Source organism: Sander vitreus, chromosome 16 (assembly GCF_031162955.1).
Source record: "Sander vitreus isolate 19-12246 chromosome 16, sanVit1, whole genome shotgun sequence".
NCBI classification, from domain to species: domain Eukaryota; kingdom Metazoa; phylum Chordata; class Actinopteri; order Perciformes; family Percidae; genus Sander; species Sander vitreus.
Genome location: NC_135870.1, coordinates 27740577 through 27765943, shown reverse-complemented (window position 1 = coordinate 27765943; position 25367 = coordinate 27740577). Strand labels below are relative to the sequence as shown.

Below are 25367 nucleotides of genomic sequence, written 5' to 3'. Positions count from 1 at the left end.
GTAAGCTTTCCAGGGTACGCCAATCAGGGGCAGAGTAGGGCGGGACATGCCTTCGCCATCCTATGAAATGAAAAATCGCTTCCCGGAGCCGAAAGTGTTTTTTTCCTTTTCCGTCGGCAAGTTAACAGGACTTAAATAGGCTATTAGAACAAACATCTTGTTTACATGCTCTTTATTACACTAACCGTATTTTTCATTATGTGCGATACACGAGCTCCGTATAAACTCTAACGTGCGATTCGGTGAAGTCATTTTAATAGATGGTTAGCTAAGGCGCTGACAACTCAGTATCCTCATCTTATCATCGCGTCTCGTTTTACCGGCATATATAGTTAGCGGTACGTTGAACAGTCTGTTGTTGAAAACGCTAGCTGCCTGTGCTAATTTATCAAGTGAGTTTATAGAGAAGAACCATTTTCGTCTCAGGTCAACTCCTCGAATGTGTTCGTGGTGAAAAGTCGGGTTTGTAAGCTAACCGGCTTCTGGTAGCTTTTCCTTTCAGTGCCGGGCCGGGGCTGAAATGGAGGGACATGTGACGTGGTAGTCAGGGCTCGAGATATACAGTAACTGGCCTCAAATGCGCTTTCAAGTTCTCAACCGGTTGAACTGTAGCAAGTAACGTAGAGTGTCAAAATATTCAGGAGGCGAATAGTCTCATGATGCACCAGCAGGGTTCGTTGATGCCCCCCTTGCTCAGTGATGTATTCTGCCAGTGCCGATCGGACGAAACCCACCGAGGAGTCGACCCGGGCGGCGGAGGCGGGCACGCCGAAGACCCCTCCTCAGGTCCAACATCTAAACCAGTCCCCCGACAGCCCGGGGTTGGTGACTGGCAGTCGGACCCCGGTCAATCAGCGCATCCATGTGACATATGTGGAGGGCCTGAGCAGGAGCACAGACTGAAAGTGTTGTTCCAAGTCCTGGATGTGAACGGTGATGGAGGCATTTGTGTCAACGACCTGACAATTGGGCTGAAGAAATTAGGGGTACATCGGACTGAACATGAGCTAATGGTAAGTGGACATATTTGAGCTTCAGTGTATGAGGTGTTTTGTTTTTGATTATTTTTTTAACTGACACAGCAGGGAAAGTGCCAAAACTGTAACCAACAGTGCTAGAAATTAACAAATCATGTACAGTATAACAAAACGCAGTTGACATATATTTGGTAAAAATGAAAACCCATTAGTGAATCAGTTTTTTTTTATTTGTGTGTTAGGGGTGGGCAATATGGACAAAAAATAATATCTCGATATTTTTGGCGATTTTGACGATAACGATAATTAGACAATATCCTTTAAGAAGGTGTTTTTAAAAGTCTGAGTTAGTTAATCACTGATGATAATAATGGGCACAATGTTGAATGAAAACCATTCTTATTTATTTTCTTAAATGTAAGTATTCAAGTAAAAACAATTCAAAGATCTACAAAATACTAATTGAACTAGTGTAGGAACATTGAACTCTGAGTAAACATTCGGTTGTACACCTCTGCTGTAACGTAAATTGTGCAGCATACAGCAGGGCTCTGTTCTGTAACATATTGCACACAACCATGTCCTTATTGGAAGCAGTGCTGGAGCTGGGATAGGGCAGTGTCAGGCCAGGTTTTAATAGTCCTTCTACTTGGCTGTATAGTCCTTCTGACCGGGATGTATGCTGGGATCAGGAGTAGTTGGATGTGATCTGACTGGCCCAGGTGAGGGAGAGACATAGTTCTGTATGCTTTCTTGATGTTAAGAGTATACATGGTCTAGTGTGTTCTTCCCTCTAGTAGCACAATCTACATGCTGGAAAAAGCTGGGGAGTACAGACTTTAAGGACGCCTTGTTAAAGTCCCCTGCTACAATATGGATCCCCTCTGGGTGATCGCGCTGCAGTTTGTTGACTATGGTTAGCAGGTGAGCCAAACTTGTGCTATCGTTAGCATCGGGTGCTATGTAAACAGCAGTAACAGTCGCTACAGTGTGCTCTCTTGGTTAATAAAATGGTCTCTATAGGGGCTTTCCGACCGGAGGGATTTTTGCAGTTCTTAGAACACTTTTTTCGTCGTGTTCCGACAGGAAAAATTTGGGGATTTTTACGTTCCTCTGACCTCAGTAGTTTTTCCCTTTTCCTAGGTGTACTTGATTGGTCGAACTTATAAGTCACGCCCACTGCCAACTCGGAAACTTGCAGACAGAGCAACAACCATTGAGATAGATAGATAGAGAGAGAGAGATATATATATATATATATATATATAATATGTGTGTGTGTGTATATGTATGTATGCAACAATTTTTACAATTTTCACCATCTTATTTATCATTAAATTCACTTCCGACAACGTTTTAGGCGAGAAATTAACTGTTTAGATTTCGAATATAGGCAGTCTTGCGAAAATTGATGCCGAATTGACAATTTGCTTCAAAGTTTTCCGAGTTCAGAAGCTCCATCAAGCGCGGCGACAGCCAGCAAGCATCTGCCCCGGCTTCTAGCTCGTCGCTCGGCCAGTCATGCTCAGACACCTCGCGGTAAGCTGGAGGTCTCTCAGACCGCTCTCGTAAATAAGAGGCTTTTATTTCGCTGTTGACGGTTCGTTTGTTTAAATATCACAACACATGTCCATCATAAGATTAACAGGAACCTGTGGTTAACTGTCTTTTCGGAGTTAAACTCCACAAGCTTGTCCTGCGGCTCGCCGGTCGTCACACACACACACACACGTCCACAGCGCAGCAGGCAGAGGCGGGGTCTGTTCCGAGTATAATAAAGCCGTACGTTGCATGAATTACTACGAGAATGGACGTGCATATAGGAAAAGTGCACAAGTATTAGCATCATTTGTTGTTGTTGTATGTGGCACTAAGGTCTAGTGACGATGCTATAAAGACCGTTGCCGTGCTTGCGTCACTCCCTTACCCCTCCTACCAGTCCCTATGGCCACTTGGCCAGTGGGAATGCAAACGGAAAAAAAAGATTTTGGGGGCGAGTAGTTCTTAGAAGTGTACTTTTCCTCTAAAAAGTACAAGTACCATCCGGTCGGAAAGCACCTCATATTACCAACAGGGCTTCCAGGTCAGGTGAGCAGTGCTGGTCAACGATCCTGCTGTTGGTACTCCATTTATTATGCACAAAAATGCACAGTCCTCCTCTTCTGGTCTTGCCGGAGTTCATGTCTCGATCTTGTCGGTAGCTAGCTTGGCCTGCTAGCTGCACGGCGTCCGGGATGAGGGGCTTCAGCCAGGTTTCGGTGATAATCATAACGCAGCAGTTCCGTGTGTAGTTTTTCGTTGCTATGCTGAGTTCCAGCTCATCCATTTTGTGTGCGATGGATCTGGCGTTGGTGAGTAGGAGGCTTGGCATTGGAGGTCTTCTAGCAGGCCCGACCAGTATCCTCGCTTCTGCTTTCTCTCAACAAAAACAATCTGGTCTGGCTATGTCCTCCGGGATGTTATGAACCGCCTGGAAGGCTCTCATAACGGCTGTGTTGTATAGTAGTCCTATATTGATTAGTTCAGTGTGGCTGTACTTGTTAATAAGACCTTGACATGGGAACGTTATGAAAAACACAAACAAAAAACATAAATGTACACCAACAGGAGAGCTAGGAGCCACTGCACAATCTCGCGCGTGCCATCTTTGTCGCCCCTTCTACAGTTTTAATGTGTGTTTTGAAGTGTTTTTTTCGAAGTAATTTAAATACTCAATGTCAATTTGAACATTGTTGACACAACAATGACGATATTATCGTAGACGATATATATCACCCACCCCTAGTGTGTGTACATGTAAGTAACCCAGCAAGCAATAATTTGTAGGCCAAAAGACATCCAGAATTTTAACTAAAACTACGAATGGTAGCAAAATGAAAAGATATTTGGATCTAGGATTTAGCTTTTATTTCAACAACATAAGTGACCATATTTTAATGTGAAGCACCCACATCAACATCTGAAAACCAAATTTAAAATTTGGGGTGCATCTAAATTACCTATAAGGTGGGCACCCTAGTGCTTCCGATGTAAAGTGTTAATCTGGAGCCCTGAGCTAAATCTGGTCACAGGCTGAAGTTGTTAGAATTAGGTTTTGATTGGGTTACTAGTCTTTATTTTTTTTTTTTCAAGGGTATTCCTGCTGGAAAGCAGTGGATTATGCACATTTGATTAAATACACATCATGCAGCAATTGTAGTGTCCACTTTGCAGAAATAGTAACTGAGTAAGGGAGTCTCCCCTGACCTCATTTGACAGACTGGACTGGAAGCAGATCAGAGTTGTGGAAATCCCTGCTTCTCTGGAAATTTCTCTCTTTGTTTGCTGAGGATAGTCACATAATCCTGGATAATAGTACCTTCTACATGCCGTTTGACATTGTGGCAAATGTCCAAACCACAGAGGTCACAGGATTAACCCCTAATATCAATTCATGGTTCAAGCTCCTCTCAAGTTTCAACACAACTTGAAACTGTCAGGTGTATTGTATCTCAAAATAATATATCCTGTATCATTTGACAGAGCTTTTCTTTTAAGCAGATTTTTTGACAACAATGACTCTATATATATATATATATATATATATATATATATATATACTAGGAATATACACCTGCTCATTAATACTTTTGCAGTTCCTTTTAACAGTAAATGACAAACTTCAGTCGATATAAAAGGCCTGCAAACAAAGTTAGTAGGGTTCAGTTACTGTTTGACTAAACATTAGAATGGTCTGTTAAAGATGTTAAAGCTAACAGGAAAGCCACAGGTAGAGAAGTAACAGCTTTGTACAGCAGTTGTCTAGCCGTAAACCTTTTAACACACACATAGTTGAATCTTAAAGTATGGGCTACAGCAGCACAAAATGTTGTAGGCCTGCCTCTCCTGTCAGCTAAAAAGAGGCATAAGATGGTGTGGAGAATGGTTTACTTGGCTTTATGACTTTGTTTGGGCAACAAGAGAATAGAGCTTAAAAGCGGCTGTATAATGCCAAAACAATATTAAATGTGCATGAATTATTAATTTGAGAGCACAAATAAGTTAGTCATGATTGGCTGTAGAATGCCAAAAACAATATCAAATGAATGAATGAGTAATTTAAGAACACAAATTAGTAAATTGAAAGCACAAATGACTAAATCAACATTACGTGAGACATAAATAGTAGAGGTGTAAAGATTCACGGATATGAATCGGTATCTGGTAGGGATGTAACGATGCATCGTGAGTCGGTTAAAAGTCTATTTAAATGTGTAAAGATTATAACTGGTTGAGATAAAAAAAAAAATACATTGCGATGCAATTTTTAAACAGCCCTGGGCGTGAAGCTAGCTAACATTACACAGCAGGTAATGTTAGCCTGCTGTTAGCTAGTAACGTTAGCTGGCTTAAACACGGTTAAAAGCTGACAGCTAAACAGTGTAAAGTGTGACTGTATTCCAGCACCAGGACGTACAACATGTTGTAAAATACCCTTCTGCCATCTAGTGTTGCTTCTACAGCAAATGACTGGTAATAAAAGTTGTTCTCATAAGTTATTGTTATTACATTTTAAATAAATCATTTTAAATTTAACCATATGGCCTTAGCAATAAACAAGCCTTTCTTTAATTTTTGATTTTGTTATTTAAGATAAAATATTCGCTGATAAGAGGACACATCTGCTGTTTTGCACAGTTTATATAAATAAAGGAAACCTTTAAAGTCATTTCATTTTGTTGAAAAAAATCTTGAGAAAATTGTATCGTGAACTTAAAGTCGTGTTTCATATCGTTACATCCCTAGTACCGGTTAAATTGTCACAGATACGGCTACACTGATACATGGACCCCTGGATTGATCTAAATGGACAAAAAAATCGGCTGATGGCCCGATTTATAACGTTACGAATCGGTTCATTGAAGCTTGCTGTTAAGGCTCTGACACACCAAGGAGATTGTCGGCCGCCGGTCCAAGTTGGGCCCACGGTGAGCAACCGTCACCCTAGTTTTTGCGGCGTGTCCAATCCATCTGATTGGCTGTTCAGCATGAAAAACCATAGTAAGGAAAGCACAAATACGTGTGAGAGCGCACACAGAAGGCTCTTCTCATTTTTTATCTAATCTCATCAATCCAATACACATAGAGCTGTAAAAACTGCCAAAGCTGCCAAAACGTTGAATGTTCCTTCTCAAACACATAGGTTGGAATATCTATTTTTCCACATTATGTACATAAGATGGCAAACTTACTTACAACAAGATACATAACTACTTGTATAGGTGTATTTGTATTATTTTATTTTTATTTATGTATATATTATTTATTATGTCTTTTAAAAGATCGACATCTAGTTTACAAAATAAACTAACATTAATAAATTAATGTTCTACTGTGAATGACAGGGTCATGAATAATATCCATAACCTCAAGTAAAGTGGAGCCATTTGGGCTTGTCATTAAGATGTCTTAAAAGTTATAAGACAAGTTTGACGACAGTGAATGCAGTACAAGTAGGAGTGTTGATAGTAGTCAAGAAGGATCGTTGTTGTCATTACTCGCTGAACGGAAGAAAATACGATGGCTAGTAATAAGAAGATACTGGCGTTGTCAGCTCTCTGGCTTCTTGTGAAAGAAGCACTTTCGCTAGTCAAGGACTAGCACTCCACCAATCAGATTGTCCACTGGCCGATTCAACAAGTCAAAATGGCCAAAATGAAGGCCGACGGCTCCTCCGACTGATCACGGCACGGAACACACCGAACAGACTCGAGTCACTGACCTCGCCAGACTGTCCGACGGCCGATAATTGGGTTGGTGTGTCAGAGCCTATATGAACATTCCTTCAAATAAAGTGTTACCACACATTCTAGGATAGAAAAAATGCTCTGGGTTGTTTGCATTTCTTTAAACCATTCATCACGCAGTGACAGTGGCTCTGCAAAATGGTCTGGGAAATTGTTTTGGTGGAACATTTGCCACTTTGCAAATAAACGCCACATACAATAATAGATTAAGTTAACGGTTTACACAATACAGATATTTAAATTAGCTGGATACATGGTTAAACGTAATTTGCTCTTACCAGTGTATCGCCCGTGTTTTCATCTTAAACCTTGACCCTCACACTGTGTTTTCACTTCATTAAAGTTGACTGGAACATTTTGGTCATCTAAAAATGTCTTGTCAGTGTTCGGTAGCACCTTGTCAACCAAAGCTAGCGTTAGCTGGTAACTTAAGGGAAGGTCTGTACTGCCGTGGATGACTCAAGTCAGAAGGGTTGAAAATCGGCGACATTATTTCTTTAGCTTTTAGCTATTGATCGCTATTGAAACCATAGAGACACTGGCTAGCCGCGTCATCCTCTCCGGGTCGCCTTTTGTCCAAATATGGCTCCAATATTTCTGGCTCCAAAATACCAAGATGACGATGGCCAAAATGCAAATTCCCAGCGTCAAAGCAGCAGTCCACAATCAATGCTACCTCTATTATTTTTTACAGACTATGGTTGAGAATTAAAATACAGCGGAGCTCGGTTCTCGAGTGGATATGATTGCCTGCTGGATGCTGACAGTGTGCTTGGAATGACTCAGGGGGAGTGCAGGAGGATAATGCGGGAGGGATAGGAAGGCATCACTCAGCAGAATTTTGCTGCTGCGAGGGAGGTGTGACCAATGGGAAACCCTGCTCTTCTCACCCCACCTCTCTTCTACTCTGACTGACGATTGAAGGCATAAATTAATTTTTTCATGCTGCTATCCTGTCCTCCATTGGCTGAGTGGCTCGGCAGTCAAACCTTCTAGTATGGGCTGCAGTGATTGGTCAGGCTCAGCTGCAGTGATGATGCAGGTTTCTGGAGGCTCTCTTTTGATACATTTCTCTGGCTGCTGATACTAAGTGGCAAATCCGGACCGTCTTCTATGATGCTGCTGCTGCTGCTCCTGCAATCATTTAATTATTCTCAACATAAGATACTTACAGTGTGAAATTCTGGGTTTGATAAATGGCGAACCAATCATGCCTCAGAAGTTAAATGGCAAGAGTTAAGTGCATTTAGTTTTTATCCTGCTGCTTTTGTGTTTGTCTGTGGACCTGAACCTGGACGTCTTTTAACTGAGTGATTTAAATGAGAAAGCGATCCAGTAAGAAGATGAGACACTGCGCTGGAGCAGCGTAGTGGAAGAAAGTGGAGGAGCCCTCCTTACAGTCCTGCATTGTTCAGCTTTTTCTACACTTGTTCTGCTAGTTCAACTCTTTCTTTCAGCCAACCGACACCGTTAAGTGTCCTTGTTGCGTTTGATGAAACGGCATTCACCCAGACACAGTAAGCCCCACTTTGAGGATGATGCAGGGCATGCTGACTTTCCTGTGCCAGAGTCTTTTTGGCAGGACGCAATGTAAGCCTGCTGAAACTCAATTTCCAGGAGAGAAAGAAACTGAGGCTACTGGGAACTGCATAGAGCTGCAAGCTGGTCTCCAGGAAAAGACTGCACACTCCTCTAACAGTACAAAAACCAGCAGCGTTGTTACTCCACAAGTATTAATCATGGTGGCACCACCTACGGATCTTCAACAGGTAGGATAAAGCAGGTGGCTAGACCCCTGACTTTTTTTATCCAGCACCACCATCAGGTCCTACTCACCAACACCAGATCGATCACACACAAAATGGATGAGCTACAAATACACACGGAACTGCTGCGTGATAATTATCACAGACGGCAGCTAGCAGCTAACGGGGCAAGCTACCTACCGGCAGGATCGAGACAGGGTAGGTGAATTTAAACAATGTCTGAGTTGAAAACGCATCTTGTTGTTACGTAAGGGCCCTGTTCATGTTGCACAGACATTTTAATTGCATTTTGTGTCTGTTAAGAGGCACAAAGGCACTCTAAAACCTGCCCCAACAACTGCTGTTTTAGCTTAGTGGAAGCTCGTACACGTAGCTGCAGCTACTTCGTGTTTCCTGCACCGATTCTAGTCGGGGGTTTTTCAATCGAAAGTACACGCATATTTATAGCGATCAAGATTAACGTAAAAATTGGCCGGAATTCTCCTTTTAATGTAAATAGTTTTTTTTACTTTGGTCAAGGCACAACTGCAATTTAAGGAATTGAAAATATTGTTTTTCTTTCTTTATATGTCATTGAAAACTGCTTTGATTGAGGAGTAAGAATGAGATGATTTGACACTTTTAGAGATAAAGGTCACTGCCACAAACACTGGGACACTGAGTGTTGAGATGTAATGGATGTGAGTAACTAATTTATTTTACGCTTGTATGATTCTGAGAAAAGGAACAGCGCCATGTAACTGCTTAAGCTGTATTCACCCTTGGTCTGCTCACCAACAGCAGAGAACCAAGTCAATGTTACTACTTACTCAGTAGCTATGTTTCACTCTGTTTTCACTCCACTGTGCACCTTGTGCCACAAGTGTATGACGCACTTGATGAGACCCATTTCCCAATCCCATTGACATAATGCAGGGAATAGTGGAAACGTGTAATAAATTATTTAAAAAATTACATAAATCACTGAAAAAATGCCCAACTGTTGCGCGTTTGGCTGCAATGAAAGACAGGGAAGCGGAAAAAGATTTCACAAGTCCCCCCCGTGAACCAAAAAGGCGAAAAGTATGGGAGCTGTATGTGTGAGGTAAATGTCAATTTCTCTCTTCGATATGATAGCAAATTACATAGGACAAATATAGTAATACCATCGTTAATGTGTACCATGCTGTCAAAAAAAGTTCTAACACTGCTTTTAGAAATTAATGAAGTTTGAAGTTAGCCATGCCTTATGCTAGCATTAGCTTTTTCGCTAGCACTCATGTACCTAAATGTTTGTGATCTTGCCATAGTCATATGGCTTTTGGTCTCGACCAAGTCCAGGTGTCTTTATTATGTTTATAGTAATATTGGAGGGAAAGTGAAACACAGCTTGGACGGGGATGTTGTTCAGCTTTTCACAAGTTTATACAGCTAGCTAAAGCTACGCTGACATTTGCTAACATTAGCGCAACAGCGTTAGCCTAGCCTGCTAGGGAAATATTACGACTGCCTTCGGAGTTTCCTATATCTGCATCCATGTTGTCAACATAAGACCTGTGGCATTAGTGCCCCTTTTGTACCATCATTTTATTTAATGAAATATTAAGCTTCGCTCCTATGAGATGGGTGGGTTTTTGTTACGTCACACACAAAGCTAACTGGCAATAGTTAGCCTGTACGTATGCTAGCAGACATTAGAAAGGTAAACACTGCTCAGAGACTTATTAGGCGACGTGGTCACTCACTACAATGGGCATTTTTTTTATAGGCCCATTTACGATGTAGAAGGTAAATTATACACTGGAATATTTCCGTAAGGGCCTTTTACATATTCACAAACGTTGATAATACCATGTTTATGGTGGAAATAAGCTATTTTTTTTGAGATAGCATATTCGTCCCATAGGGTTACACTGTAGAGTCATCTGACGATGGTATCCAATATGGTGCCCATGATTTGAGTTGGCCAAACTCTCTATTTTAAAGAGCGCTGTTTAGTAGTATAGGAGCGCTCCACCCTGTGTTCATTGCTGATCATTGCATTGCCATATCTAAGAAAAGTAAAACTATATTTTCAACTGGAACGTTTTAAAATGCTAGAAGTATAATTTTAGTTACCGCTTATATTTTCCCAAGATGAATAGTTACAGTGGCACTTGGTACATCTATCAGCACATTATAGATTCTTTTTTTTATTCACAAAAAAATCCTCTCACAGACAAGTGTGCATCATTCAATTGGGAATTGCAGTGATCAGTAGCGCTGTTTTGCATTTTGTGTGGTGCAAGGACTGAGTAAGCGATTGACTATAAGGCAAACAAAGGCCAGCTGCTTCGTTAACTACTACTCTGCCTTGAAGGTCACTCTTTTTTTAATGTACTGAATTTTCACACTCTGAGAAGTGATTTGTGTATTTTTGAAGTGTATACCTGTGAGAGATTTCACAGGGTTCGACATTAGGCATGGCCTGTTGCCACAAAAAGTTTCTCTGTGGCCACCAAATATCCCTAGTGGGTGGCCACCATGCAGATCTCTCTCCAGCGCCCCTTTCAGCTCACGCTATCGAACATGGCCCTGTTGTTGGCTGCATAATGAGTAGTTTTAGCTTTGATACTCAAAATAAAAGTTGCTGCTAATACAGTATGCACTTTTACTCAAGTAACATTTTGAATGCAGGACTTTTACTTTTAAGAGTGTATCTACATTGTGGTATTGCAACTTTTAAAAGCAATGGCAATTTTATTGACACACACACACACACATATACCTACACATATACACACCCATGCACACACTGTAATTAATCAAATGCCTGAGAAAATAAGAAGGTTTTGAGTTTAGCTTTGAATGCGGACACAGTTGTGATGGATCTCAGGTCATCAGGCAGCTTGTTTCAGAGAGCAGGACCACAGTAACGGAGTTTTTCTTACCTCAAATGTACGTGTATGTGTAAGGACTCTGGCTGCTGCATTCTAAAGCAGAGATCTTCAACAGGAGGTCCGGGACCCCTAGGGGGTCCTCAGAGTTGCTGCAGGGGGGCCGCCAAATTATTGTTTGATTGTTTAAAAAAAAACATACATTAATATAAATACAACATTATTAGTAAAGAGCGATCTTTTTTTAATGTATACAACATTTATATAGCTAAGGTAGCCAATCACAGATACAGTTTAAGGATTCACTGTGCCACAGTTTAACATTAAAACATGATGTATAACTATATAAAGATGCCAACAATATTTATTTTAAAAGCCTAGTATTGTATGCACAATAAAATGGTATGTGTATCGGCTTTCGGCTGCCCTAAACGTTATTGTAGGCCCAGTTTAATATCCAACTCTATTTTATACAACATATATATAGTAAGGGGTCCCTGCTCCTTATCTTTTTTTTAGCTAAGGGGTCCTTGGCGTAATAAAGGTTCCTGTTCTAATGTATTACATCATTTTTAAGGAAGGGCTTTTAACCAGTAATTAAAACATTAAACATTGCCACAATTAAAATACATAAAGCTCATAAATATACAAGACACCTACATGCAATGTAGTTATTAAATCTTAACATGTTCTGATCTCTCAGGACGTGACAATGATGTGATCTGGTTGGCCTTTTGCCCATTATTTTCAATGCACGATTGTAGAGTCTCTCTAACAGTTTAGTCACATATGGACTTGTCTGCGACCATGAGGTAGCACAGTTCCACTATTGCAGTTGCATTACAGTGCTATAACATAACATATAACCTATTGTAACTTTAAAAGCAGATGTATATGACTAAAGTATGCAAAACTGCTGCTATAATCCTTTAGGTAGTTTGTAGTGTAATATTCATCAAACAGTGGCCTATGGACTGGTCTGCATTTTTTTTGCATGTTCAGTCAGTTTTGCCTCCTAGCTAGCAGAGCAAATCATTTGGCAATTATTGCTCAGGTGCATTCTGTGAAAGACAAACATGTAGATTTTCTCTTTAGCCTGCACACCCAGCTGTTCCTTCCCTTAGGTAGCAATTTCCTGCCGTAAGTGTATATTCATACTCCAGCGAACTCTAATTCCTTGTAGAAATCTTTCCATTTGGCTTGGCAGGCTATATTGGCCAAAAGCTGTGAGCTGTGTAAGATTACTAATAACCCGATATGTGTGATGGCTGTAAAGTGGTCTAAACTGCAGGCTGAGTCAACAGTGCACAGATGGCAGGAGATGGTGGAAACATCCACACTCTGACCTACTGTTTGTCACATTATTCTGTCCACAAAGCTATATGGCTTTCTTTGATAACAGCAGTGAATTAATTCAAGTTAAGGATACTTTGTCGATTTTAAATCCGCTCTGTGTCATCCTAGTGTGGGCATTGTGTGCAGATGAATGCTGTTTTGCTTCTCTCCATGGTGCCGCTCTCTGCGGAGGTCTGCTGAAATCTGGTTGAAAATGCGAAACAACGCTTTCCGCGTCATCCGGCGGATCTCGGTGGATCTCAGCAGACCTCGCTATGGAGGGAAGCCAAACACTGTTCATCTGCACACACTGCCCACACAGAGCTGGATTTGAAACGGCAAAATATCTCTTATCCTCTCAAGGATCACTGTACCGTGGGCGGCACACTTTGTCGCTGCGGTGTAACTTTAAAGCATTACATCTTCAAAATATACGGTCATGCGACACAACAATTGAAAGCTTAGCCTCTCATGATTCAATTAAGCCCACACACAAAGAATAAGATGATTTATAGCAGTTATACAACTGTTATAAAGTTAAAGAAATACAGCTGGTGTCTAGAGTCGAGAGTGCATCCATACCTTTTTCCTTGTCCACGGTGATTTTTTTTTTTTTCCAAAAACTTTTTTTTCATACCTCGCCAACAATCCAAGGAAATGGAATATCCAAGCCATTTTATCCAAAACGAGCTGTTCGCCTCACAATCTTGAAGTTTCTGGCCGAATTTCAACGGAAAAACGCTAAACACTTTTTCATTTCCGGACTTGTATCGCAGCTCGCTTCTCACCCGAAGCTTCTACATGCTTAATGTGTTCTGTATTCTCTGAGGTCTAAGGATTCCAAAGATACCTTGTTCATACAATATGTTCAGTGTAGCCTGCGATAGCCCTATGGGAAGCCGTCCCTCTTGACGCGTTGTCAGACCCACGTGAAGTTGATCGACATTTGCTCGGACCAGTTAGATTTCCATGTTACAAGACCCTCATATCTATATAGCCAATAAGGAGACGAGTCAATAGACACCAAACTTTACACTGAAGTTTTAACCCTGTGATGGCTGTAGCTGTGTCAAAGCAAAAACAGGGCCTCTTATAATGCATATCACACCCTGACCAATTTTATAATTACTTTTATTTCTATATATTTATGTAAATAGTTATTTCAAGGTTATGTGTGATTGATGTGGGTGTGTTTGTCTATTTGAGAAGTGTTGTATTTTGTTCAAATGGAAATAAGAAAAAACGGACAGACATATCTGTAGAAGAAAATTCATATAAAATCCATTTTTGAGTCTTTTGTCTTCTGGATTTTTTCTGTAGTAAGCGGAGTCATGTGGCTATGACCTTGTGTTGTCTGTATGTCACCATATGTGTTTACAGCAGTGTATTTTAATAATTTTACAGATGTATGACTTGGACGGAAATAAAAAAACCTCCATTCTAGCCTCTGTAACTCTGTGTCAGTAAGGCCTAGAATCACCCTGACACTTACAAAAACTTGACAGTGTTACTTTTCCAATGATATCAGACCCCAGTGTGTCAAAGTATATGGGAGCTGTACCACTTTTAATTTGGGTATGACGTTTAGACCAAAAAGCATAGAATTTCTTAAGAGGTTATACTACCATCTCTAATATCCTTTACAGGTAATGTTGCTGTATAAATGGCTACAGTATGCATCTTACTGAAACGTTTAAATACAAAAATTAGCTGTCCCTCAAAGGTTTCTTCTGTCTCTTCTCTCCTTACAGAAAATAGTGAAAGCAGGAGACAAAGACCTGGATGGACAGTTAGACTTTGAGGAGTTTGTTCATTATCTCAGAGACCACGAGAAGAAACTCCGGCTGGTCTTCAAGAGTCTGGACAAGAAGAACGATGGTAAGAAATCTTGGTACAATTCTACATCTAGCGATTTAGTATTTCATTCATGTTCAAAACTGACTTTTTAATCCTTCGTTTGGGTCAAACTCCAAAAAACTTAATTCCCATAATGCATGTAGAATCTTTTCGTAAGACCATCCCTGCCCGCTAAATGCCCACACCTTTTTATACTCCGCGGCCCCGGTTTGTAATGCCGGCTTTCTGTTATTAATCTCTAGACTTTAGGCTCAAGCGGAGATAACCCTGATGACATCATCAGGGTTCATTATTTAGACTTCACAAAGCTACTCCAGAGACTCGGAAGACATTATCAGAATCAGAAAAGGGTTTATTGCCAAGTAAGTAACACTAGTTGGTGCATACATAAACAAACAAACAAACGTGAACATTAATAAGAAATAAACAATAAATACAGAAACAAATATATATACAAAATAGCTGTTTAACATAAGAAAAAAGAGGCTGAATGGATTGAGTGCAGAATGTGCAAAAATATATAGTACGTGCAATGGGCAGGTGTATAGTCCAGGATGGACCTTAATGCAAAGTGTAGTGTCTATGGGGTCTGGGGTCGTGTTAATGAGGCTGACTGCAGAGGGGAAGAAACTGTTTTTGTGCCTGCCAGAGGGGAGAGGTTCAAACGATACATCTGTTTTTAGAGGTTAAGTATTTCTCATTACGACTAGTAAACAGACCTAAATGTGTAAAAGTAGTGGAGTTCATAATTAATAAATAACACATTTATTTCTGTGGAGTAGGCCGGATCGACTCGCAAGAAATCATGCAGTCTCTGCGTGACCTGGGAGTGAACATCTCCGAGGAACAGGCTGAGAAGATTCTCAAAAGGTGAAAGTAATTCTGTGATCCAGTCTGTAATACACTTAATAGATTCACAAATATGTTCAGTTGCTGTTTGTGAGTGTGTGGTTATCTGTGATGTCTTCATCCTTTTTTATTGCATAGTACATGTCACATTTTTACGCATGTGATCTGATTCAAAGAAGCTAAACAACTACAGACAACAGTTGAGAGACAGGGAATTTTGTGTGTGTCCTGAGCATATCTCGAGAACCGTTCTTCCGATCTGTATCACACTTGGTGGGTGTATGGCTGGGGACCTAATGGCATAACTTAGTGCAATTTGGACACACAACACGGTTCGATATTAGTAAACTGTAAATAAACGAACAAACTGCTGTGCAGCAGCGGGGTGGGGCTTCACGGCTCTGCTGACTGAGTCGTCCGCAGCGGCCTACCGGCGACTAATGGGCGTATTTGGAAATGAATACCTCCGCTGAATGTATTTCACTTTCAAGTGTGTTTCTGACAGCGAGTAGCCATGTTTTGGGTGTGTTTTTCAGGGGTGGAATAAGTGATTTGGGGACTCAGACAAATAGTGTCTTGCTTTACTTTTCCTCTTTTCTCTAACTAGAAAGATTGGTATTGGCAGTGGTAGAAGAAGTACACAACTATTAATAGTAAAACTATTAATACTGCACAGTACATAAATACATTTTTATTTTTGTGTCTGGTCATTTACATGATCTATCCCTCATGGGATTATTGAGACACATCAACTAACAATAAACCCAACATTCTGACATCTAAAGGTACAATACATAAATATCAACTAAACATAAATATTATTATCCAAACAGAAACCTCCCACAAATAACCCAATATCTCACAATCTAAAAAAACAAACAAGTCCTGCATTCAAATGTTTACTTACAGTGAAGAGTGAAAGAGATGCATTATCAGCGCAATGTACTTAAATTTACTTAACGGCTGTTCAACTCTAATGATAGTTTAATGGGTAATATTTTGTTATATTTTGTGAGTAAAATCTATAAAAGTACACACTAAGCCAGTAGTATACAGTTAAGTTGTGCTTTGGGGGCCTTCTCTAAGTTAATTCAGTGTACAATGAGTTATAATAGGACCATATAGCATAAAAAAATTAGAGATGTACCGATGCCAGTATCGGTATCGGCTCCGATACTGCCTAAAACACTGGTATTGGGAAGTACTGGAGTTTATGCACCGATCCGATACCACGTAATAAAGCCCTAAAGAAAAAATACGTTTAAAGTAGTTTGTTTATGTTCTTTTTCCGTTATAACTGACTGTCAAACTGGAGAATAAAAGAACGTTCTGTGGCATTCATGTTTCACAAAGGGTTTAACCTGAGCCAGACTGACAACAAAGATAGAAATCATATCACATCCATACAGGGATAGTAGTATACAGTTGTTAAAACATAATAAAATATATGACACACTGGTATCGGATCGGTACTCAGTATTGGCCGATACGCAAGTTCAGGTATCAGAAATTTAAACAAAGGAAGGGCATTTCCTGAAAAATGAGTAATCCACTTCTCCCAAATTTCTACAAATTTAAACTTAACTTGGAGTCTCATGGAGAAAGTAATTATTTCCATTACAATGATTTCATAAATGATATGATACCAGTCCTGTACAAATGGGGGGTCCGGCTTAAGCCATTTCTTTGTGATTGCTTTTCTGGCTGCTGTGCTCAATATTCAAAATAAGTATTTTAATTTAAAATGTGTAGGTTCTGAATGCAGGAGCTTAAAGTACTGGTATCTTTTATAAAGTTAAAGTGGCACTCTTTTCTTTCAAATTAATGTAAAGGCTGCAGCAGCACAAGGTTAAATACACACAGAGATTACATGCATGTCACGCTATACCTTTTTAAAAGAACTGTAGTAAGTGCATCACTTAACTATTCTTTGCAAAAAGAAAATGAAATCCTTTGGATAAGACAGAAAACACTTTTACATTGTTGAGGAGATCCTTCTCATGTCAGATTAGTTTTTCCCTTCACTGTGTGGAGCAAGTTTCAAAATCCATCACTGATGCAGTGATTGACAGAACAGAGAACACTGCTCCTTCTTCCTTAATCCATTGCTTTTCAACTCAGCGCTGTTCTCCAGCAGCAACAGCAGCACCACACCCTTTCACACACCAGGTGCCAAATATCGTGCAAGCATTATGGCTCTTTCCCTAACTGTCCTGTCCTGTTTGCACAAAAAGGTAGAAACCTTTACATCATGGCCACCTGTGTCTGAATGACAAAGAAGATCGACCGATCCATGAAGCAGTGTTACACGTTCCATGTTTGAAAAGGGCTTTAGTCTCATATGAACTTTTTAGTTCTATTTATCAGCAGCAACTGGCTCATGTAGTTTTGGCTTGGTGTGATCCTTGTCTAGTTCCTCTAACCTCCTGTCTGTCTGTCTCTGTCTGTCTGTTCTTCTCTCTGGCTGATCTCAGAGTCAGGAGGGGTCATATCTGGGCCCCTATCTTGTAGTAAGTAGTAGATTCTATAGTCTGCTTGCTCAGCCAGTGCTACCCTGATCACCACTGCAGTATGTCTAGTCTGTGTAATTCAGTTACCAGCTGCCATTTTATACAGTGATTTCATATGGAAAATGCAACAAATATCACATTGGCAAAACAAAGAAATGCTGTGATAATATGGTGAAGCAGTTGCGTGAGTGATCAAGTGAAGCATCCTACCACAACAGAATGCACTTGAACTCATAAAGGAAGCCATTAGAACAAGTGTTGCCATTGTTGAAGTAACAGTGCATGCGAGCAGATAACTTGTTCTTTCTACTGTCTAAAACTGTCACATTCCTAACTGGATCAACTGTATTTTAAATCCCCAGTATGGATCAAAATGGCACAATGACGATTGACTGGAATGAGTGGCGGGATTACCATCTCCTTCATCCAGCAGACAACATTCCTGAGATCATCCTCTACTGGAAACACTCCACGGTACGCACTCTTCCTCTCTGCTTCAAAGCAAGGGCAAGAAACATTAAGAGCAGACCCTAAGTCAAAATCTCATCTTTCCTGCTCTAATGTTGGGGCAATGTGAAAGTAGATGACGAGGAAACATTCAACGCGGCTGCCAGAATATTATGTTTGAATTGATGAAAATACCAAAGAGTCATAATTAGACATGCAATTATAGATGCTAGTTGCATTAGTTAGAATGTATGTTAGATCATATTTTTTCAGCTTAAATTAAAGGCAAAATCCGCATCCATCCCAAGGTCCTCCTTCGTTCAGTCGCAAAGTGACCGCAGGAACTGGCAATGTTTAGCTTAGAAAGGGCAGATGATGGACCTTTTTCTTGTTTTTACACCATATGGAAACATACAACTTATCGTGTTATAATGATGAAAGTATAATTTACCAACATGTGTTGGGTTTGTGTAGTAATGAGATAAAATGTATGTTAAGAAAATATTCTTGTAAAAACTGAATGCTTTGGTATCTAGTAATGAGTATAATATACAATGTAATTTACTTTCTGTAAAAGCATATAGGCATTCAGAGAAAGCCATTTGAGTAGTTTGTAACTATGTGTATTATTAAAATTACTGTACTAATATTTAAATAGTACTAATATTCATACAGCACTTTTCCCTGTATCACACCAAAACTCTGGCACTTATTATTTGTGTAACCTGATTTGGTAATCCCCTGGCACTAATTCCATTTAAACAACTGTTTACTGAGGATTAGTGGCTGAAACCATAGACAGTAAAAGGCTGAAACTCTCTGCTTCCTCCTCAGATCTTAGATGTTGGGGAGAGTTTGTTGGTGCCTGATGAGTTCACGGCAGAAGAGAAGAAAACAGGAATGTGGTGGCGACACCTAGTGGCTGGAGGGGGAGCTGGTGCTGTGTCCCGAACCTGCACAGCACCACTGGACAGGCTCAAAGTACTCATGCAGGTAAGGCACAACACACAGCTGATGAATTAGGGAGTACTCTCAGAGACGGATATTTTTTATATATATATATACATATACTAAGTGACTTTAAAAGAGCTTTAAATCCATAGCAATCCTAAATGTACTAAAATGTACTGTGTCTGCCTTCGTGACGTTATCAGCCTCCGACACACCTCTCACGAGGAAGGAGCCGATGTTAGCAGTTCCCCGCTGTGCCTCCACAGCCTGTTTGTTTGCTATAATTAGCATGTTTGCTAACGTAATTTTTCTATGTTCTATGCTAAAGTGTGACCGACATACTTTGCAAAATGCATGGTGTTTGTTGAGGCTAGCGGCTACAAGCGGGAAGGTCTTGCACCAAGTGGACAGAAATTTTGACGCATACATCTTCTTTTTAGGAGCTGTTTCATCCATACTCCGTTCAGTTCACTGACTCGTAATCTTGAACGTAGCAAGTGACGCACGGCACGTCAGGCAGGGTCATTTGGGTTGCCAGGTTGTACCATGACATATCCTACAGTCTGGCCATATAACAGAAACTGTGAAGTACCCATTTGAGTCATATTACTATGAAATCTGGATATTAGTGGGAAAAATTACCAATCGGTAGCAGTGCAGGAAAAAGGGTTAAAAGTGGGTTGACTCCCACGTAAATCGGGAGTGTTGACAGGTATGCATCACAGTAGAGCTGCAACGATTAATCGATTAGTTGTCAACTCTTAAATTAATTTAAGACAAAAGTAAAAATTCTTTGATTCCAGCTTCTTAAATATGAATATTTTCTAGTTTCTTCTCTCCTCTGTGACAGTAAACTGAATATCTTTGAGTTGTGGACAAAACGAGACACTAGAGGATGTCAGCTTGGACTTTTGGGAAACACTGATCCACATTTTTCATCATTTTCTGACATTTTAGAGACCAAACAACTAATCGATTAATCGAGAAAAAAATTAACAGATTAATCGACTATGAAAATAATCGTTAGTTGCAGCCCTACATCACAGTGTGAATAGATGCTGACTATGTGTCCTGTTCCTGGCTTCCCTAGGTTCACGCCTCCAAGAGCAACAGCATGCATATGACTGGTGGCTTTGTCCAGATGATCCGAGAGGGTGGTGTGAGGTCACTGTGGCGAGGTAACGGCATCAATGTCATCAAAATAGCCCCGGAGTCGGCTATTAAGTTCATGGCCTACGAACAGGTATGCAGCAATACAGCTCTGACTCCAATAAGCTGTTTATTTTATTTCACATTTTGTGTTGTTGCATGACAAAACATGTCCTTTCTGTTAGATTAAACGATTAATTGGAAGTAACCAAGAGACGTTGGGCATCACAGAGAGACTGGTGGCAGGCTCTCTGGCTGGAGCAAGTGCTCAGAGCAGCATCTACCCCATGGAGGTGAGAGATCAATGAGCACAGACAGAATAACATTTTTTTTCAAGCAATACCTTGCTTAAAATAAGGATTGTATTTATTCTGTAAATGTTACGTAGCAACTCATAACTCAGTATGTTTGAATGCAGAAATATCGGGGTGGATTCTTTTTGTCTTGTGACTGACTGCCCATTTAAACTTTTAGCCTTGAATGCATAATGTGAAACTATACTGTGACCTCTTATCTGGAAGAAATCAGATCTTCACATCAGACTCCTAGACCTTCAATTGTGCACAAAGTTTGAGCAAGTACTTTATGTAAATGACGATCATAACACAACGTATTTTAATAAAAAAGCATGACATATAGTATACAGTTGTGGTCAAAGGTTTACATAAACTTGTAAAGACACTTGGCAGCCTTGAGTTTCCAATCATTTCTACAACTCTTACTTTTCTGTGATGGAATGATTGGAGCACTGATAGGTCTTTGTCACAAAAACATTCATGAATTCTGGCAGCCTGTCAGCCTGTGGGGATGTAAAACATGTTTGACTGAATGAAAGATTTTTTTTTTAGGGCGCCCCGGTAGCTCACCTGGTTGAGCATGCGGCCCATGTACAAAGGCTCAATCCTAGTCTACATCCACGACGTTCCACTTCCGGGATAGTTTAAGTGCCGCCTGAAATTCCGCCAGATGTCTTTCATTTCGGCCGGATGTCCGTTACCTTCCTAGGTAACGGCGATCTAAACTCCTGCTGATTTATGAGGACTATGGTTAACTGCTCCTCAGATCTCTGCAGGGTAAATCCAGACAACTAGCTAGACTAGCTGTCCAATCTGAGTTTTCTGTTGCACGACACAACTTTTGAACGTACACTTTCCACCAAAACAAGTTCCTTCCTGAGACTATTTTGCAGAGTGGCCGTTACTCCATATGGCGCCGCCCCAGGCAATTGTGATTGGTTTAAAGAAATGCCAATAAACCAGAGCATGTTTTTCTCCCATCCCGGAATGCTGTGTGGACTCGCCAGACCCTCCTCCGCAGCACTGTGGAGGAAGGTCTGGCAGTGCGAGATTAGCTCAATTCTTAACGCAGCAGACGCAGGTTTAATTCCGAGCTGCATCCCTTTGCTGCATGTCATTCACCCTTTCATGTCTTCAGCTGTCCTGTCAAAAATAACATCCTAAAATGGCCCAAAAATAACCTTTTAAAAAATGTAAGTATGAAAGATTTTCTAAAACTCTTGGACAACAAAGTGGTGGTTTCTTTTATCTGTCTGAAGGCCTGACATCACATCAGGGGCCCTGTGTACTGTCGGGGAGGGGCCAAGGGAGACTTGTCCATATGTATGTAAACTGTTACTAAGGCTAATGTCATGAAACTTTGTGTGTGTGTAAAGGTGAACGAGTGGTTTTAGATTTTCAGTGGGGGATTGTGGTCTATGCATGTGTTGATGAGCAAGTGAAGGTGTGAGTCTAGATGGGTAAAATGAGGTGTACTGGTGTTTTTAAGTGAGAGGTTTCATTAAAAGTCAAGGTCTGTCCTCTCAGGTCTTAAAGACACGATTAGCCCTGGGGAGGACAGGCCAGTACTCGGGCATCGTGGATTGTGCCAAACATATCTTTCAGAAGGAGGGTGTGGCTGCTTTCTACAAGGGCTATGTCCCCAACATGCTGGGCATCATCCCCTATGCTGGCATCGACCTGGCTGTCTATGAGGTGTGTGGTTGTTTTCATGGGATAACTTCTTAATATTTTTTTATTTTATTTTTATCTGACACATTTGCTCTCCTCTTTTTTTTTTTTTTTGTCAGACTCTGAAGAATTACTGGCTGCAGTGCTTTGCCACAGACAGCGCTAATCCTGGAGTGTTTGTCCTCCTGGCTTGTGGCACCACTTCCAGCACGTGTGGCCAGCTGGCCAGCTACCCACTGGCCCTGGTCAGGACTCGAATGCAGGCACAAGGTCAGTCACTACAGAACTCTACTGCTGCTGTCTATAGCCTCTTACAAACAGAGATTCTGCACTACTGCTGTAAAGAAAATCCAAAGTTACGCCAGCTTTGCTTCTTTACACTGAACCAAACAACGGCATTATAATGCTGCCCCATAGTTGGCATCCTGCAAGCTAAAGAGGCTAAAGAGTGTAACACAACAGCATGGGAGGTGCGTCCACCTACAGTACTCTAATCTTATCATATATCACAATGGATTGTAACTTAAAATAGAAGAAATGTGGGTAGCTCACCTTGTAGAGCACCCACCTCCCAAGGGCGCCCGGATAGCTCAGTTGGTAGAGCGGGTGCCGATATATAGAGGTTTACTTCTCGACATGCTGCATGTCCTTCCCCATCTATCTCCCCTTTCATGAGTTCAGCTGTCTTATCACATGCCAAAAAACATTATCTTTAAAATAGAGGGAATGTTCAGTAATTTGACACCATTAATATTGCAAATCTAACTAATATCATAAACATTGCTTATTGGCCAAGACCACATAATCAAACTTTAAGCTGATGTTTCTGCAAGCTTTGTAAAAAATAAAGTTTGCTTTGTTTGAGCTGTATGTATAGTTCAGGGATAGTAAAATGAACACCTGCGTCATTTTCCTCAGTGTGGTTTCTCTGGTTGCTGTGGTCACATTACTTCCATTACTTCCATTCTCCCATCACTCAGACGGCAGCGGTAAATATCCCTGCGAGATCTCTCTACAAGAGCTGTCCTGTCTATCCTTGCCTCTGCTGCCCTTTGGAAACAATGGAGGTGGCGGCAGCAACCTCTGTCTAAAGTATTTATAGAGTTCTTAGGTGAAATGATTGTATTGTGACTTCAACATCCAGATTGGAGCATCTGTATTAGGCATGGTGTATGATGTTCATTGACTTGTTCATACGTTAAGATTCATGCGTCTGGCACTGCAGAAGTCAACACAGGAGTAGCATTATGTGTGGTGCAGTGTTGGATGAGCCTGTCTTCCTCTGTTTTCCTCAGCAACACTGGAAGGGGGTCCTCAAATGAACATGACGGCCCTGTTCAGACACATCATTAGGACCGAGGGGCCCACGGGACTTTACAGAGGCCTGGCACCCAACTTCATGAAGGTCATTCCATCTGTCAGCATCAGCTACGTGGTCTACGAGTACCTCAAGATTGCACTGGGGGTCCAGTCAAAGTGAGAAGGCATGCATAGAGGGATCAAGAGGCCAAATGTTTTTTTTGCTTTTCTTTTGAGTTGAAGATTTACTGCGTTGGGCTCTAAGAAGCAAGCAGCTGACATTTAACATTTTGAAATCAAATTATGAAATTCCAGGATTTAAAGGATTAACATGAAATGATGTGAATGAAGAGGAATGAGAACTTTAAAAGCAGAGAGGCTGATGAAGACTTTCAAGATGGAGAAAACTGCTTGACCGAAACAATTTGTTCGTTGCTCTTATTTAAATATATTTAAGCAATGCCGGATTGCTTCAACAAGACAAAAGTTTACATTGAATGAATTATGGTAGTTTATTGGGGTACCAGTCCATTGATTTCATATTGCCATGTGGCAGGAGTAGTCCTGCTGGTCTGTGTAAAAGATGAATCTTGAAGGGCTTTGCTAAGGCAGATAAACTCTGACCTCAGTTCATACTCTTTTTAATATTGTTTTGGCTTTCAAGCTCTGTCTCTTGCCCTCTCCTCGCCCAAACAAAGCCACAAAGTCTCTGCTTAATGAAAAATCTGCAGTAGCTGTATACAGTAGGTTAACTTGGCTTGAGTAATCATGTGCACAGATGATAAAAACAAGACCATGAATTTGTTTGGGTCTTTTTTTCTCCATGACACCTACCGCGCTGTGTAAAGAGAGATAATCCCTCTCAATCATCCCTTATGCCCCACTAGAAGTGTGTGCAGGGCGTCTGTAACTGCAGAGACCCTGCAATCTGCCTGTATTTTCTTTTTTCTTCTTTTTCTGTGTGCAGGACATTTATGGGCGTCAGTAAAGATCATTTGGGCCCCACGCGGGTTTGTAACCCCCAGCCAATAACGTTGTGCAGCCCGTTCTTATTCCCAGGTACCACTTTGTCAAACCCCACGGCCGGCTGTCATACTGACACACAATCTAAAACTGTGTACAGACGTTTCACAGAAGCCCCTCTGAGATACACCTCCATTCCTCCTTAATTCCTGTACAATATATCCATTATTATATTTTCATTACATTTTTCACGTTTTACTTTCCACAGGTTTTACAAAATGTAATTGTATCATTAGCTGGATCTTTAAGGAATATTTCACCTACATGTGGGCTAAAGACATTTTCCATTCTTGGGTGATGTAAACAGGGTTCAAAATTAGCACCATCTACTAGCCAAATGCTGGTAAAATATGCAAGTGGCTGGTAGATCTGCTTTACTCACCAGCCCAAAAAAAAAAAAAAAAGAGTGGCTGGTAAAATTTGAACATTCACTACCCATTTGGCTGGTGGACGAAAAAGTTAATTTTGAACCCTGGATGTAAACAAATATCCTCTAAATCACACAGCAGCCACATCCACGCAGAGGCAGTCATAGATATAAAATAATCCATACATATAAAGATAGTTTTATATCTATGGAAGCAGCGCTCTCAGCC

The 25367-nt window shown here is 40.7% G+C and overlaps 1 protein-coding gene across 1 annotated transcript; it reads left to right on the top strand.

Annotated features, from left to right (window-relative positions):
* Positions 1 to 55: 55 nt before the first annotated feature.
* On the top strand, positions 56 to 25215 carry slc25a25b (solute carrier family 25 member 25b). Its single transcript, XM_078271480.1, has 10 exons — positions 56 to 1013; positions 14471 to 14597; positions 15359 to 15446; positions 18298 to 18409; positions 19217 to 19375; positions 20424 to 20576; positions 20668 to 20775; positions 22306 to 22473; positions 22569 to 22719; positions 23745 to 25215. The coding sequence occupies exons 1-10, from the start codon at positions 657 to 659 to the stop codon at positions 23927 to 23929; spliced, it is 1608 nt and encodes a 535-aa protein (XP_078127606.1). The 5' UTR covers positions 56 to 656; the 3' UTR covers positions 23930 to 25215.
* The last annotated feature ends 152 nt before the right edge of the window (positions 25216 to 25367 follow it).

Excerpts from the sequence above, each read along its gene's own strand:
- slc25a25b (XM_078271480.1), top strand. The coding sequence starts at position 657 with ATGATGCACCAGCAGGGTTCGTTGATGCCCCCCTTGCTCAGTGATGTA. Across the intron at positions 14,598-15,358 it reads TCTGGACAAGAAGAACGATG|GCCGGATCGACTCGCAAGAA; the intron begins GTAAGAAATCTT and ends TCTGTGGAGTAG. Across the intron at positions 18,410-19,216 it reads TCTACTGGAAACACTCCACG|ATCTTAGATGTTGGGGAGAG; the intron begins GTACGCACTCTT and ends CTTCCTCCTCAG.